Source organism: Onychostoma macrolepis, chromosome 11, assembly GCF_012432095.1.
Source record: "Onychostoma macrolepis isolate SWU-2019 chromosome 11, ASM1243209v1, whole genome shotgun sequence".
NCBI lineage: Eukaryota > Metazoa > Chordata > Actinopteri > Cypriniformes > Cyprinidae > Onychostoma > Onychostoma macrolepis.
This window is the reverse complement of record NC_081165.1, coordinates 21538506-21554889: the sequence shown is the minus strand read 5'-3', so window position 1 is coordinate 21554889 and position 16384 is coordinate 21538506. Positions and strand designations below refer to the sequence as shown.

The 16384-nt window shown below is 35.7% G+C and overlaps 2 protein-coding genes and 1 long non-coding RNA gene across 4 annotated transcripts; 1 reads left to right on the top strand and 2 right to left on the bottom strand.

Moving 5' to 3' along the window:
* Positions 1–21: 21 nt before the first annotated feature.
* cishb (cytokine inducible SH2-containing protein b) lies at positions 22–4221 on the bottom strand. Of its 2 annotated transcripts, none has more exons than XM_058790760.1 (3): positions 3639–4221; positions 2377–2554; positions 22–1447 (listed from the first exon to the last, which is right to left on the bottom strand). In XM_058790760.1, the coding sequence occupies exons 1-3, from the start codon at positions 3648–3650 to the stop codon at positions 972–974; spliced, it is 666 nt and encodes a 221-aa protein (XP_058646743.1). In that variant the 5' UTR covers positions 3651–4221; the 3' UTR covers positions 22–971. The 2 variants fall into 2 exon arrangements, with proteins under 2 accessions (XP_058646743.1, XP_058646744.1); XM_058790761.1 differs by having other exon boundaries at positions 2377–2551.
* Position 4222: 1 nt separating this feature from the next.
* Positions 4223–7343, top strand: LOC131549017 (uncharacterized). Its single transcript, XR_009273312.1, has 3 exons — positions 4223–4324; positions 5241–5404; positions 6799–7343. It is a non-coding gene; the product is annotated as an uncharacterized LOC131549017 (long non-coding RNA).
* Positions 4797–15021, bottom strand: twf2b (twinfilin actin-binding protein 2b). Its single transcript, XM_058790758.1, is given in 13 exon segments — positions 4797–5228; positions 5231–5369; positions 6137–6258; positions 6370–6520; positions 7361–7480; positions 7609–7650; positions 7734–7748; positions 7863–7967; positions 10943–11038; positions 11183–11361; positions 12598–12675; positions 13424–13635; positions 14269–15021. Coding segments are annotated over 12 exon segments (1098 nt in total). The 5' UTR covers positions 13449–13635; positions 14269–15021; the 3' UTR covers positions 4797–5202.
* Positions 15022–16384: the final 1363 nt, after the last annotated feature.

Sequence of the window (16384 nt, the reverse complement as noted above, 5' to 3'; positions counted from 1 at the left end):
CATATTCAAAATATTGGAGAGGGTTTTTTTTCACCTGGACCCTCCTCCTCAGACTTGACCTTGACGCACACAGGTTGCCAGATTGATGAAGCCAACCGGAACGAGCGTACATGACCATGAATGACATGAAATAGGCTGTAGTTCCCGCCAACTGGCAACCCGGGGTGCCGAAATACAATTGGGTAAACTGGCAGTGGGCTGGTTTCACAAACCAAAACAGAGACCGACATTCCGGCCCGGAACGCAATGCCTGTAGCATTGTTTTTCAGATTTAAAAAAAGTATGTTAACTTAGCATGTTTCTTAAATATCTGCAAACATATTATGGTATTTTTATGCTTTAGTGGAGTCAAAAACTTACATACAGCACCTTTAACTTTTCCTGGAATGATGATGCTGTCTGTTAAAATGTCTTTCATGTTAGTTAAAGTCTGATTACAAGGTCATGGACTCATTCTGCCAGGGCATCTATGACGGTTTCTGACAGATTTCTAACTGAAATCTATTTCATTTATCAGCTAAATTACAAATAAAATTGTCATTGTCAGCTATTTTCTAAAATAATCTCTATAAACAGAGAGTTGCAATAATTGCAGACTGTGTTTCTAAATAAATTGCTTTCTAAGGAAATTACACCAGTGTTACAGTCAGAATACGGTATTATTTATGTGTACTTTTGATATTTTATTTTTTCATTGTTCTGGTGATGGTAGTATGCAGAGTTGAAGCTCCATTCTTAGAAGCACAGAAAAATATAGAAATATACTAAAATGAGAAGTATTTACAAATATTAAAAAAAAAAAAAAGTACACAAAATAGTCCTTGCTTATTTGCACACCTTCTCTGACATATGACCAAAATAAAAGTACCCATGATTCTGCCAGGGAGCAATATTTTCACATTTTGGCTAAATCACTTGTGACTTTGCAAAAACGAAACCCCTGAAATGCACCAACATCCCCCCAAGTGTCCTCACACCTGAAAGGGGTATTCGTGCAAGTACAGCATCAGCGGCCGTGGCAGCGGCAGCTGTGTATGGCAATCTGTATGGCTGTTTATAGCGAGGCGTGTGAGGTGCTGTAATGTTGGAAAGGCCTGAGGCCTGTACAGAGGCTTCCTGAGCTTCAGCAAGATGCCATTGTCCTTTGACACCATGTGATGTTCTTCTGCTATCCTCTCCTCCTCTTGACTCATGGATGTATAGTGCTGCATGAGACTAGGAAGAGCAGAAAAGGACAGCAGGCTAGATCGGGCTGGAAAACTGGAATCGAGACGGAATCGGCCGCTGTCGTATTCGATGCGAACATTAGTGGGGCCTCTCCACGTCTGTACGGACAGGGTGAAGAGGTAGAGAGGATGGCTGCTGTCACGGACAAGGAAAGTCCCTTCTGATGCTCCGATTAGGGCATCCCTTGCCTCACTGGCTGTCATACCACCCCAGTACCATCCTAAAACATAAAGAAACTATATTAATATGACATACACTACCATCTGAGATCAGTATGATTTTATATAATACCTTATTCAACAAGCACATATTAAATTAAAAAAAACATATATGTAACAAAAATATGAAGCAGCACAACTGTTTCTAACATTGATAATAACAAGAGATATTTCTTGAGCAACAAATCAGAATTTTAGAATCATTTCTGAAGGATCATGTGACACTGAAGACTGGAGAAATGGCTGCTGAAAATTCACAGGAATTGTAAAAATATTTCAATAGAAAACAATTATTTTAAATTGTACAAATATTTCACAATATAATTCCTTTTATTGTATTTTGATCAAATAACTGCAGTATTGGTGAGTAGAGATTCTTTCAAAAACAAAACAAAAAAAACTTACTAAACCCAAACTTCTGAAGGGTATTTTACATAGGATTATTCTAAGAACCAATAATAATAATAATAATAATTTTAATTTAGAAAAAAAAAAAAAACTAATTAAATTATAAATAATAATTTTTATAATATATAATATAATATATATATATATAAATAATATTTATTTTTAATTTATCAGCACAGAAATAAACTTGCTGTAGTCACTTTAGGACCCTGGTCATAATCTATTCTTCATAAAACATAACATACATAAATATAAAAAGACGACTCTGTATATGACTTTTTTATAGAATCCAGTATTAGACATAATCTTCAGTGATTGTTCAAATGAAGAGGGAGTCATTGACTTCCATTGTCTTTTTGTTTTTAACTAAACACGTTTGTTCAGAATCTGATTAGGTTTTTATTGGCCAGTTATACCTAATGGAGGGAATTTGACCTGATAGTTGCTGGAGAGATGCAATCAAGAAATATGAAGCATAAGAAAGAAGTGCATATCAGTTCCTCGAATACTAAATAATATATACCTGAAGTATGTAGGTGCTGAAAGGTGGTGGTGATGAAATGCAAGTCCTCAGCCGGGGTCCATGAGAAGGGAGCTGCTTGGGACCGCTTAATTTGTTGAACCTCTGACTCATCCCTCTGATTTTGGGCACTTGTATGGCTAGCGACCATTCCTGAAGGTGGCTCTGGCATGAGAGCCTTCTTATGGAAGAAAAAACACATTTCTTGAGAATAATTACTGTGTAATAATAACTGTGTAATCAACAGATTTTTTGTTTTTTTTTCTAAATCTACAGAATGATGTGAGGTGAGAGAGCGGAGAAAAATCGCTGTGCTTTCTATATCTTTGTTTTGTCATTATAATTTCAGTGTACTCGAACAAACAAAGGAAGTGCAGTATGCCAAGAACGAGAGAATGCACTCACATGCTATTTACACAACGTAGCAAGAATTTCAGTTGGAAAGCAACAGGGTAAACAACACAATTTACAAGACAACTAGTTACAAATATGTCATATCTAAAACAATATAAATCAGATCCATATGCTATTGGAATGCTGGTGTTTTTATTTCAGTCTCAACATCTGCCTCAGTAAGTCAGAATCTATTTGTTCTCTCACATTGTTAGGCAATTATCGTGATGGTTCAGTTACCATACATTAACACTCATTTCTGAAATGCCCTGGAAAGGTGAAATGAGAACAAAATATCGAATTGCCTTCTTTTACAGACACAACATACTGTATTTGATTTTTAAAGATTTTATTCAAGTTATATTCAAACAAACTGCAAAGCAAGATCACAGACATGTTATGAAGTCTATAAAATAAAAAAGGATTCAAATGGAGCTGAACTACAATTTACATGTTCCAGTATTGAAACTGAAAAAAAAAAAAAATTCTAATAATAATAATAAGTTAAATTAAATTAAATTCTGGGCCTATACTCAACAGCTAGTCAGGGAAATACGCATGTTTTGATTTTAAAACTATAGCAATCTACATCAAACGTTTTCATGTTTGCTCAGACAGGAACTTGGTCACAAAACTTTCAGTGCATGTTTTCGCTCCCTATTGCACAATGCAGCATTAAAAATCGCCTAGATGAGAACAAAATGTTCAATTTTGAAACAGCAGTAAGAATCGGGTATGGATTACGATCAATCATAAAAAGACTGCAGTTCATCACAAATGAGTCAAGAGCAAACACACCAAACAGGTATGACCGCTTCACAGTTCCCATGAAACTTAAAGGACTTTAGATATAAAATACATAGATTTCTTACCTTTGTGGGCATAAAATCGTCACCTTCTGTAGGTCACCGAGAGGCAGCAGAATGTGCGATGACAGTTTGGAAAGACTGTGAAATTTACGCGAATCCTGTAAAGTGCCGAAGCTGCTGACATTGTTCCAGCAGTGCTAATAATGGCGACAAAACGTCCACAAAGTGAGGGAATCTGGTCATCATCTAAACATTTTACAATAGTAATCTCTGATGCCGATCGAGCCTTCTCTGTCAAATCGAAAATTACGCAAAACAACAACAACAAAAAAAAAAGAGCTTAGTAGTAGTACTCAAACAAGAGTAATAGGTCGTTTGGCTTGGTGTATTGTTATTTTCATGTAAGAAGAGCAATAAGAAACGCCTTTGCAGCACGTGTGGCTGTTTTATGAGTTGGCGCGCGTTCTAGGAATCTTATTCCAAGAAAAGCGCTACATCTTTGCGCCCGCGGCCTCATCATCGGGTGCTTGGCGTTTCGCAGAACTGCGCTCTCGACCGTCGCTGCGTTTTCATTGGCTGCCGTGCGCCGCTGACGAAGCGCCCGTGCCGGTTTCAGAGCCGGATGACTTTCCCAGTAAAGAGCTTTCCAGGAATGCTGAAACAGTCGCTGAAATTGACCTCTGCGCCAGCTGCGTTAACTGAGAGATCTCTGGGCGACAGCGAGGGCTGTGATGGGAGGTGACTGCAAGGTAAGCGTAGTGCTGAATAAGTCTAGTTCCAGAAAATGTTTATTGCCAGAATGTTAGTTATATGGTCAATTACATCCCAACATCCTGGTAACTGATAGAGCTGGCCCTGGATCAGCGCATGCATTAACCCTTTAATAGACAAACCCAGAAAAACAATGGAATAACCGTTTATAATAAATATTAAAAATTATATAAAAATGCAATAATACTTTTTACATTTATGTTTTTAAAAACCTGCCATTTTTATGTGCTTCTACTAAACAACTAACGAGTATCCATTTTATATGAATTAAAATATAACTTCATTACTAATAAGAAAGTATTATTGGATAATAATCACATACTAGTACTAAATTCAGTTGCTATATATATATATATATATACTGTATATATACATGTGTGTGTGTGTGTGTGTGTGTGTGTGTGTGTGTGTGTGTCTGTGTGTGGCACTACTGTGCAGCAAGAGTCTTGGGCCATCAGTGGCTTTATTTATTTATTTATTGGTGAAAATACTAATGGCCTAAGACTTCAGGCCATACACAGAAGTGTGTGTGTGTGTGTGTGTGTGTATAGAGGCCTGTTAAAGTGTTAACTAAACATAATGCTTCTCCATGGTTAGACAAAAGGGAGATTTAACAAGACAGGTTAATGGATTTTATTTTATCTTTAACATAAAAATCATCATCTAAACAACACATTTATGTGGCCTTGAAAACCATGTGAGAATGTGTTTCAGAGTGAAAGAAGACTAGTTAAAATCTAACATAAAAAATAATAACCAAGAAAAGGATAGTTAAGACAATAAATAGGCTACAGGCAATTGAGGGTGAAATTAAACAAGTGTATCAGATGTCATTTTATGTTCTGACTGTATGAATCTAGCTCTCATCTCCATTCTCTCCGCTCCTCTGATTAGACGCTTGTTCCCTCGTTTCCCTGTTGGGCCCTTTGGCTTGGTGAAGGCTTGTTTCAGAGCATGCTGCTTCGGGTAAACCTCTTCATACAGGAAATCCTCTGTCAGGCACTCTCCACAATCAATCTCCATCTATACACATGACACATAAACAGATTTACTGAAATGTGGGTAAATATGAGTATTTGATTTAAAGTGAATGTCAAAAATGTATTATTCAAAGGTCTGAGTTTCAAAAGTTTCAATTTGGTTTTAATCTATATTCATACTTTTACCAAGCAATTATGGACTAAATTGATCAAAAGTGACAGTAAAGATAGTAATTATAATGTTACAAAACATAGAATGTCAAATAAATACTGCTTTTTTAAATTTCTATTCATCAAAGAATCCTGGGGAGGGGGGGGGGCGTATCACAGTTTCCACAAAAAAATTAAGCACCACCACTCTTTTCAACATTGATAGCCTAATAATAAGAAATGTTTCTTGAGCACCAAATTAGCATATTAGAATGATTTCTGAAGGAAGATCTGATGTGAAAATTCAGCTTACCATCACAGAACTAAATGACATTTTAAAATATATTTAAGTAGAAACAGTTACATATGAAATGATAATAATATTTTACTTCATTTTTGATCAAATAAATGCAGGAACTTGTTATATTGTAAATTAGTTAACTTCAAGGAACTGTGATTTTACTTGTCAGTTCAATATTATTTTATGTCGTGATAACCAGCAAAATATGCACTTTGTACTTTGGAAGTCTATGTGAAATTGTAATAAGTAAAATATGATCCTTGTACTCTTCTACTCAGGTCAAAGCTTGGATTTTCAACAGCTATTTAAAAAAAAAACATACTGTACAGTATTAAGACCAACTGTTGCTGTTATTGTACCTTTTTGGCGATCTCTATGTGATAGTCTCTCTCTACCTCATCCAGCAGTCGATTCTTACAGCTTGAATACAGCATCCTTTCTTTGATGCTACAGCTATACCCAGGCATGGAGTAGATGAAAACTGGTCCATATATTCAAACACAAACATAACAAACATTAGCTTTGAAGAAAAAATCTCATTACCAATACTGAGAAGCCAATTCGGCAGTTACAGTAATATTTTGGCACTAACCGACAGCTTCCAGTGCCTGTCCTTGATGGGTGTGTTTGTACAGGAAAAAGTGGTATCGTGGGGCATCAGTGGGGATTCTGCTCGGCAGATCTTTGGTCTCTGTAGGATTAGTGTGGACCAGCTCAATTGTCTCTCGTTCGGTGTCCAGCCGCTTAAAGATGATACAGTAAAAAGTGCTTTGTTATTGGGCTTATGGTGATTATGTGGAGTGCAGCAGGCATAATATTCTATGTTATCATGTAAAATTGTTTAACTCTTTTTCAAACTGTTCAGTAGGGTCAGTAAGATTTTTTTAAAGAAATTAATACTTTTATTCAGCAAGGATGCCTTTACAATGTTACCAAACAATTCTGTTTCAAATCAATGCTGTTTTTTTAAATGTTATATTCATCAAAGAATTCTAAAAACAATATATAATGGTTTCCACAGGTATTAAGCAGAACAACGTTTTTCAAAATTTATAAGAAGAAGAAATGGTGAGCACTGCAAGCAGCAAATCAGCATATTAGAATGATTTCTGAAGAATCATGTGACACTGAGGACTGGAGTAATGGCTACTTAAAATTTATTCTTTGTCATTACAGGAGTAAATGGCATTTTAAAATATATTCGAATAGAAACATTTTTAAAATTGCTTTTACTGTTTTACTATATTTTGTATCAAATAATTGCAGCCTTGGTGAGCATACCAGAACTTTATTTACCCCCAAACTTTTGAACAACAACATTTGTTTATTGCATAATTAATATTTTGAAGTTAGATGTTTTGTTGCTTAATTGAATCTGAAATGTAATAGTATGTAGAGAATCCTGTTATAAAAATCATGCAAAATAAACAAGCTATTTAACAGCACTATGAAAAGCTTTTTATTTGTATGTATAATGAAGGTAATTGTTACTACATGTGCTTATTCAGTTCAACCTGTACTGTTAAAAATATACGTGGCAGTCTGAACATTTAGCTTTTTGAATGTACGTATGTGGAACTTACTAGTTGAATGTAATTGATGCGTTTGAGTTTAAGCTGCTGTAAAGCATGTTTAGCCTCTTCTTGCAATGGGAACGCCAAACCCTGCAAAGTCGGATTTTTACTCTCCACGCTGATCTCTGTCTGTATCCGAAACACACATAACAGAAAACAAGGATATATATATATATATATATATAAACTTTTAATCTGTTACATTAACATTTATTTAGATAGCTGAGGCTACCTTTGCTTGTCCACTTATCCTTTACCTTTGCTTGTCCACTTATGGTGGCAACTCGTCTTCTCTCGTCCTAAGTAGAAAAGTACAAAAGTTTTGTGAAAATCCCCTTAATACTTACACACTTGAAAACAAAATCAATCGTAGTACACTTACCCGTGCCACTTTGTCCTGTCAGGTGCATTATTAAGAAATGCATTTGTTTATTAGATATTTAGACAGTCAAACAGTCAGATACTCAATTTTGGCGATTTGAAGTATATGAACATTTTTGACCTTCCTCACCTCTGTTATTTTAATCTGATGGAGCTGTTGCTCAGCGGTGGTGAGAGGAGCCGGACAGGAGGAGGAGGACAGGTGTCGTAGATAACCTTGGAAACAGACATCTTCCTGCAGATAAGAATAGTAAATAGTGCTTAGATGGCACATCATCACACCTCTAAACAGGGTGCGGACTGGCCATCTGGTCGGCCTGGCTGGTTCATCCTCAAAAAAGAAAAAGTGTCAAACTAAGTGACGTTGACGGCCGACAAAGGGGGCGCTAATGCAATCTATTTTTGCTTATAACAAACCGAAACTGACGCGAAGGAGAGTGGGCTCGTGATGGCAAGCGAAAAACGTGAAGACAAAGGCGGTTGGGAGAAGCAAAAAGGAAAAAAAGCTAACAGTTACGTCAGGTTATTTTTGCCCGCCTCTCTCACTATACACAGCATGTAGCCAGTGTTGCCAACTTAGCAATTTTGTTGCCAAATTTAGCAACTTTTCAGACTACCCTAGCAACGTTTTCTTCCAAGAGCACCTAGCAACAAATTTAGCAATTTTTAACATTTATTTGGCAACTTTTGATAAGTAAACCAAATATGCCTTGCAGTACACACACCACGTGAATTAAGTTAGCTGCTGTTTGCAATTGTTCAATTTAATAATAGTAATAATAATAATAATTGAATAATTGTCATCCTATGGCACTTCTCGTAAAGATTAGCGGTGTAACCCTGGTGTCCTGGTCAGATTGCCTCCACTGGCCCTTGTCAATCATGGCCTCCTAATAATCCCCATCCACTTGATTAGCTCTATCTCTCTCCTCTCCACCTGTATCTGGTGTGTGGTGAGCACACTGGCGTCATTGTATCGTCTAGGACTAGGTGGATGCTGCACACTGGTGGTGGTTGAGGAGAGACTGTATTGATTGTAAAGCGCTTTGGGTGTACAGCAATACACAATAAAGCGCTATATAAATGCCTCATTCATTCAATTATTTAGTAGATTTTACCTGCGATTGTTGATTAGTTAGTACACTGTAAGAAAAATGAAAAAGAGACTAATAATTTTCCAGGACATTATCCATTATCCATTTTAACCCTGTAACCCGAAAATACAATGCGTAATTTAAAATGGTAAAAAAAACTATACGGAAAATTCTTTCATATTAATATAGTAGATTATGCCCTGTTTTTAAAGACTTTTCTTCTAATACACTGCTTAAAGCATAATTGTTGAGAATGTGTAGTGTTAATAGTTTACTAGCTATTAAAAAAAAAAAAACTTAAATTGTAATCATTCAAAAATGTGTAAGTGTTCAATAATTCAATGTATTTAAAAATACAGTTATTTATATTTTAATATTATATTATGCATATTATTTTACAAACAAATTTAAATTAGCATATATAAAATATATTTTTTGCTGAGATTTGATGTTGTGACACAATTTTGCGTTGTGATTGCGCAATGACATCATAACAACGTCATTTAGCAACTTTTAGCAACAAACTGACCTTCCTTTAGCAACTTTCGCTGAAAATTAGTTGGCAACACTGCATGTAGCCTATAGCAATAGTAAAATCCCAGGACAACCCTAGTCCGAGCGTCCACTGCTATTTGTCACTTCGCTGTGTCTGGCATGAATATTCCATTCATTCATAAAGACAGCAGCGATTGTACAACGGGTTACACTTGAGAGATTTTGAGTTAGAAAATAGAGTAAATGAAGTAGCCTATAAGGTGATTGCTCCGATTAACACACACAAACACACACATACACACACATATGAATACTCAAATTGAAGAATGTAGTTTCATGTTTCTAGATTTTATGTTTATTATGTCATATACTGTACATTTTTGCTTTCTGCTCTTTTTATGTAGATTTCAAGTATTTAAGTTCATATAATAATACATTTATTTCAATCCCTTGCTGAAAAAAAGAAAAAGAAACCATCAATAGAATGGTTGTAATGGTTTTACTGGTTATAATGGAAATTGAATTGGTTTTAATGGAAATTGTAATGGACCCTATTGGTCTCTACTGGTAATTGGTTGCCTATTATTGTTGTTAAATATTATTATTGTTAAAACCACTAAATCCTAATGGAACATGTCCCAAAACACACTACAGGAAACCATTATTTAATGTTTTAATGATTAAAAGTTGATGGTTTGTGTAATGTTTGTAATGACATTTGTAGTGGATACCATTAGAATTTCTGTGATGGTTTCTATTGTTTTGGGGTTTTTTCAGCAGGGTCACCATGGGTTTTGTGATGTTGTTTGCCATAAATGCAATACATTGATTTCTGTAATATTGTGAGATAGTACTAGCGGCTGTTTGTAGTTGTGGTGGGCCTATTTAGGAGAAAATCCAGGGCCGTTTTTTTACTCCCAGTCCGTCCCTGCCTTTAAACATGTGACCTGAAGAAACCTGAGCAAAGGTGAGTGCAGGGCACAAGCAGAACAGAAAACATAGTAGGTTTAATGTTGTAACCCAGTTATATATATAAAAAGAGATGTGGCCACTAAATAAAGTTACAATATTAAAGATAACGATTCCAAAAGTTTTTCAGCGATGTCATTAAAGTACCATTTCTGGTTCTTAAAAGAAACTTTTTTCCACCAGTGGAAGGTTTCCATGGATGTTAAAGGATGCCAATAAAGAACCTTAAGATTTTTAAGAGTGCAGAAAACAAATAGGCAAAGGTCATCTCTCAGGAAAACAAATTCTATTCTGTTCTATTCTGAGTGGTCGGTCGTGATTCCAGGCATCACATAATGCTGAATAATGAGCTCATATCTGGAATACTTGATTCTGATTGCTTAGAATATCTCAGAATTTCTGCAACCTGATTCTCAAAAAAAATATTATTTTTGTGTACCTATCTGCTCCAAAAACAAAATAAAAAGTTTGCCCTAAAACACCCACGCAGCAGGGTCATTAAAAAAAAAATAAAGAAAATAAAACAATAAATGTTAGACGTTTTGTACATTGCTATGCACATATGTATGTAAATACATATACTGTAATAGTACAGTTATACAATAATTTCAACTCATCTGTATTTGATGTTCAAATAAAACCGTCTACACACCTGGACTGTTCCAAACATTTCATCTTTCAGGTGACTTCCTCCAAACTCTTTCTTCAGTGTGGCACGGGTAGCAGCGTACACCATCTTTAACCTCACCTGTGTAGTGCGCAATGAATGGGTATAGTCACACAGAAGGGTAACTGACAGTACTTTAACCCAAAGGGGTTAAAGGGAACATTATTTATAGAGTATGAGGGTGAGAGTTTGTATTGAGCGTATTATCATGTGCTTCCTACTTACTGGTGACTGGTCTGGTGACCAGGAGATAAACAGCCACTCATATCCCAGCTGGTTCTGTGAGTCGAGGCGGTAAAGGATATAACAGGGTTCCAGGCCGTCCAGCATGGGCAGGACACATGCGTCATAGTCCTGATCCCAGCTCTGAGACACCTCTCTGTACGCTCCCAACACCAGCTGTTCTGAAGCACACACAGACAGATACACACACATACACACCTCATAACACACACCCTGACTACATGCAGTAGCCCCAGATAAATGCACTGACTATCACTCTTGGTCCAAAAACAGCACGGTGCCATGTTATCATACACTGGCACTGCATGGATAACATTCCACAGTCCAGTTTATCTCAACATTTACTTGACATTCTTTAGAGTCAACGGTATGTAGCCTTACAAGGCAAAACATCAAACCAAGTGTAATTTATTTTACAAGATAGCAAAAGCACACTTTTAAGCAAAACATCTATATGTTTGTTAGGTTTTAAATGAAAAAACAACATCTAAATGATGAACACCCATGAGAACCTAAGTGGTACCCCTATGATAAGTACATATTTAAGTACTTATTTAAGTACACTTAAATAAAATATACTTAAAAAAGAAATAACATTATTTAATGTGAACTGAATGTACTGTTTCCAGACACTTAATTGCATGTTAACTGCACTTAATGAAATTTATTATAATTTACATTTATATTAAATGCAATTAGTTGAACTTTAGAGTGCTTTTTGAGTAGGACTAAGTATATCTTTCCATGTGATTTCATAATTATTTTTATTGTAGGCTACTTTTATTGCACTACAATTTAATAACACGCTATAGGTAAATTTTTAATCAAGTAGTCCACTTTACATGTGCTTTATGACGTTAGTCAACACATCGCAATAAGGGTACTTACTGAAAGCATGACAAATTATAACTAAAACTAAATTATTTTAAAAACTATTTATTAAAAAAATAATTTAAAAGTGTACCTTAGAGTGTTACGAAACATGGTCCTAAAAGTGTACTCACTTTAAATGGCTATTTATTTCATTAATATTATTATTTTTAAAAACATAATACTAAGATTTGAATTACACAACAAGTTTACATCTAATACAATCAAGTGCAGCTCAGAAATGTAATATTTAAGTATGACTTGAGTGTCCAAATACTTTTCTAAATGATAAGACCAATATGTGATCTTCTAAGTCATAGTTTAGAACTTGGTTTACTATACAGTAGGTATTTTTTTATTACAAAATAATGTAAGGCCCCCTACATTAATTGGAAAGGGTAAATAGCAGTAAACTAATCAAAAGCACCATCGACCTTTGTGCTCAAGCAAAACCATACTGTGGGTATTGAAATACTATTATTATGCTACATATACAGATGGTCTCACAAACAAATGCTCCTACTCACCGCTCATTATAACAATCTTCACCACTCTGACTGCGCCCCTTCTCGCCTTCACGAGGAACTCTCTCAAGTCTGGAGTTGCTGGTTTCAGTAGAGAAGTATACAACATATGACAATACAACAGAGACAAAAACCTTTAACCTGCCACAAACCTTTAATCATCATAAGAATAGCGAGAGACTACCCCCATTACATAGGCCTAGTATAAATATTATAAATTATAACAAGACCAAAAAAAATAGACTGAAACAAAGGAAATTTTACACTGCTTCCACACTGTGCGGCCTGTGCCTCATTCTTGGCCTCACCATGGTAACAGGGCATCAGGACTCATAAATGATGTAGGTGCAGGTGAGATGGATGAGGAACAGCGCTTCCGCCCGTAAGCTTAAATTACCTCCCATCATCATTCACATAAAACACAGCATAATATTATCTCTCTATTTCAAACCTATATAGACCACTATACTGTAGAACCAAAAGTTTGTTTGCTAAAACCCAGAATTAAGCAGAGCTATCAATATTCCTACTCAAAACATTTTTAGTAGTAAAATTCTCTTTTTTAATAGATAGTTCCCTTTGCCCGTAGATGAACACATTTGCACATAGACTCTGAAAAAGCTCAATGCAAGATTTTGTGGCAAAAGTTTTTAATCTAGAGCTTTTACATTCCAAAGTCCCTCTTTTTTTTTTTACTTTTTGCGTATCTTCATAGTATCTCAAAATGCATGCTTTTCTTTAACTAAAAGGAGAAGATAAAGAAAAAATATAAAGTGATTTATTATAAATTAAAAATTTTATAAATCTATACGGGCTGCAGTGTACTTACCATGAATACCCGTCTGGTGCGACATCCCAAATCCCCACGATGGTCCAGCTCAGTCCAAATTCCTGTCGAAACTCCCACGTTGTCCTCCTATTGTCTTCAGTGGCACTGCTATCTGTGCCCAGCAGTGTGGTCCAACTCACTTCCGTACAATGACATCAACGCCCCTTAAGCATCTTACCTGGGGAATCCTGTTTGAAACTTGATCTGCGGAACTGAGGAAGATGTGTAGCCTAATATTACACCTGTCAAGGGATGGGTTCCAGCACACCACCTATCTAGTATTATTCATCCATCACTGGTGGCCCTTTAATATAAAGGGGTATAAAGTGGATGACAACATCTGATATCTGTGATGAGCTGAATGATGAAGCTCTAGTGTAGAATAAAAGGAAGTACCCGACTGAAAATGAGAGTCTGAACATTATGTCTGTCTCTGCTCTTCTACAAACAGTTATGCCATGCTCCATTTGTGAAAAAGAAATGGCACATTATCACTCACAAACATCAAGGACCTGATAGGAGTATATAAAGCAGTGGCCTGTGGGAGCTCAAATTCCACCAGGCTGTCATGAGATACCATGCAGGCGGCTGCTGACCCCCAACCAGCAGGACAGGCGGTTCAATTAGACAGCCTATAACCTGCTATCAAAAGGCCATTTCAAACCGTAAACTCACTCTTGAGCACACTTGAGATTTTGCATGAGGTGTATGAGATTTGTTTCAAGGAAATTATTGTTTCTAAAAAGTGTTTGAGGGCTTTTTATTTCATTAGAGCATATAACAGACAAAAAGGTTTAAATCTGATATTATGCATCTGTATAAAGACAGAAAGAGAGAGAACATACCTGTGAGTTCTCTAGTGCTGGCTTCATGTTTAATTCACTCAGCTGTGAGCACAAACCCAGTCATTATTCATTATTCACGCGCAGCCCTCCCTTCAAAGATACACACATGCTCAGCACACATAGATTATCTTTCTTCTTCGCAACACTTCACAAATATGACATATAGAACTACAGACTCGTCCGTATACATTTCTACACAATATTTAGGAGGAATGCGCCCTCTGTTTTCTCAGACCCCTTTAAGAAAGCATGAATGATAACAAACAATTTGCTGTTGTTCGTATACATTTTGTAAGGCTGCAACCCTGTTGATCAAACTATTTACTGACAACTAGGTCCAAAGTCCAAGTATAGTCTAAAGTCTTTACTAGAACTGAAAGTGTATTTAAAACACGTTTTTGTGACTCTCGTGATGGTTCTTTTTAGTGAATCAGAAACATACGTAAAGATAGTCTGATTCTCTAACAACGACTCTTTTCGTGAATTAAAACATTCTGTGAATAAAATATGTGAACATGTTTTTGTTTGTTTTGTACGGCGTCGTTTTAGTGCCTCGTTAAACAAAAAATAAAAAATCTAAGATTACGAGATTAAAGTCGTAATATTTCGAGAATAAAGTCGAAACTACGAGAATAAAGTCGAAATGTTACGAGAATAAAGTCGAAATGTTTCGATCATTTAAATCGTAGAAACTAAAGTTATAATATTTTGAGAGTATAGCCTATATCGCGCATGCAAATGGCCCGCGTTGAGAGCAGCGGGAGAAGTTGCCAGACCTCCGGAATTGATTTGAATATTGTTGCGTCCGAGCGGCCGCATCATCTTACTGGGATGTCAATTTTAAGGACTCGCGGAAACAGCTTAATATGAAGAATATGATATTTACTAACAGACTGAACAGGAACAACTGTTTATCTTAACATAAACTCACACACTCAATCGACATTCCTTTGGGGTGCGCTGTAGCTCTCTTATTTAACCCTTTTTTAATACACTACAAATATAGCTATGTGGGATTATTAGCAGAAATCATACCATGTGTCATACTCGAGGGGACAGTATGCTTGGAAATTATATTTAATGTATTCCATTGCATTCATTATTTGTAGTGCGCCAGCCACACAATAGCAATAGCTTAAGCTTTGTGCTTTTAGTGCTTTTAATATAAAACAAAGTCTCAGCTTTCAAAATCAGTTTTATAACGAAACACAAATTATGTGTCTTACAATAATGTGATTTTCAAGATCTTTAATGTGGCGTGACAGATCGCTGTATTTATGTGAATAAATTCATTCAATTATTGTGAAAATTCCACCTGCTCCACAAAAACGTCCCAAACTTTCATTCCTCACATGTAGCCTGTTTAATTAAACAGCAATAAAACGTTCTAAAGGTTGAAGTGGACTCAAATTTGTTAACATATGTTATATTGTTGTCTTTTCTGCTGTAAGCGTTAAGTGACTATTCACAAACTGTTTTATTCATGGTATACTGTAAATGAGGACATAATATTTAATGTCTTCCATTCATTATTTGTAGTGCGCCAGCCAACCAGTAATCACAACAATTTTGTGCTTTGTTGCTTTTACACACAGCTCAGCTTTCAAATTCTGCCAGTTTTATAACGAAACACAAATTATAAATGTGTTTTTGCTCTTTATTTCAAGTTTATAGCAAGATATAAATTGAAGGAACATCATAAGGCATAACAAAAAAAAGTTTAGCCTAATTTATAATGAAAATGTCTCGTCGTTCGTTATTGTAATCGGAAAGATGATTGACTCACATGCTGCTTAACAAACACATTATTGCAATATAGCCTACATATTGTTTGTATTTCGCTATAAAACTGACAGATTTCGAAAACTGAGATTTGGAATATCTCCCGGTGCTCCAAATCTGGGCCATTTGCATGAGCAAAAGGCTAGAATAGCCTATCTCAAAATATTATAACTATATAATCTTTATTCTCAAAACATTTCGACTTTATTGTCGTAGTGTTTCGACTTTATTCTCGTAACATTTCGATTTTATTATCGAAATATTACGACTTTAATCTCGTAATCTTAATTTTTTTTTTTTTTTTAACGAGGCACTAAAACGCCGTCGTAGTTTT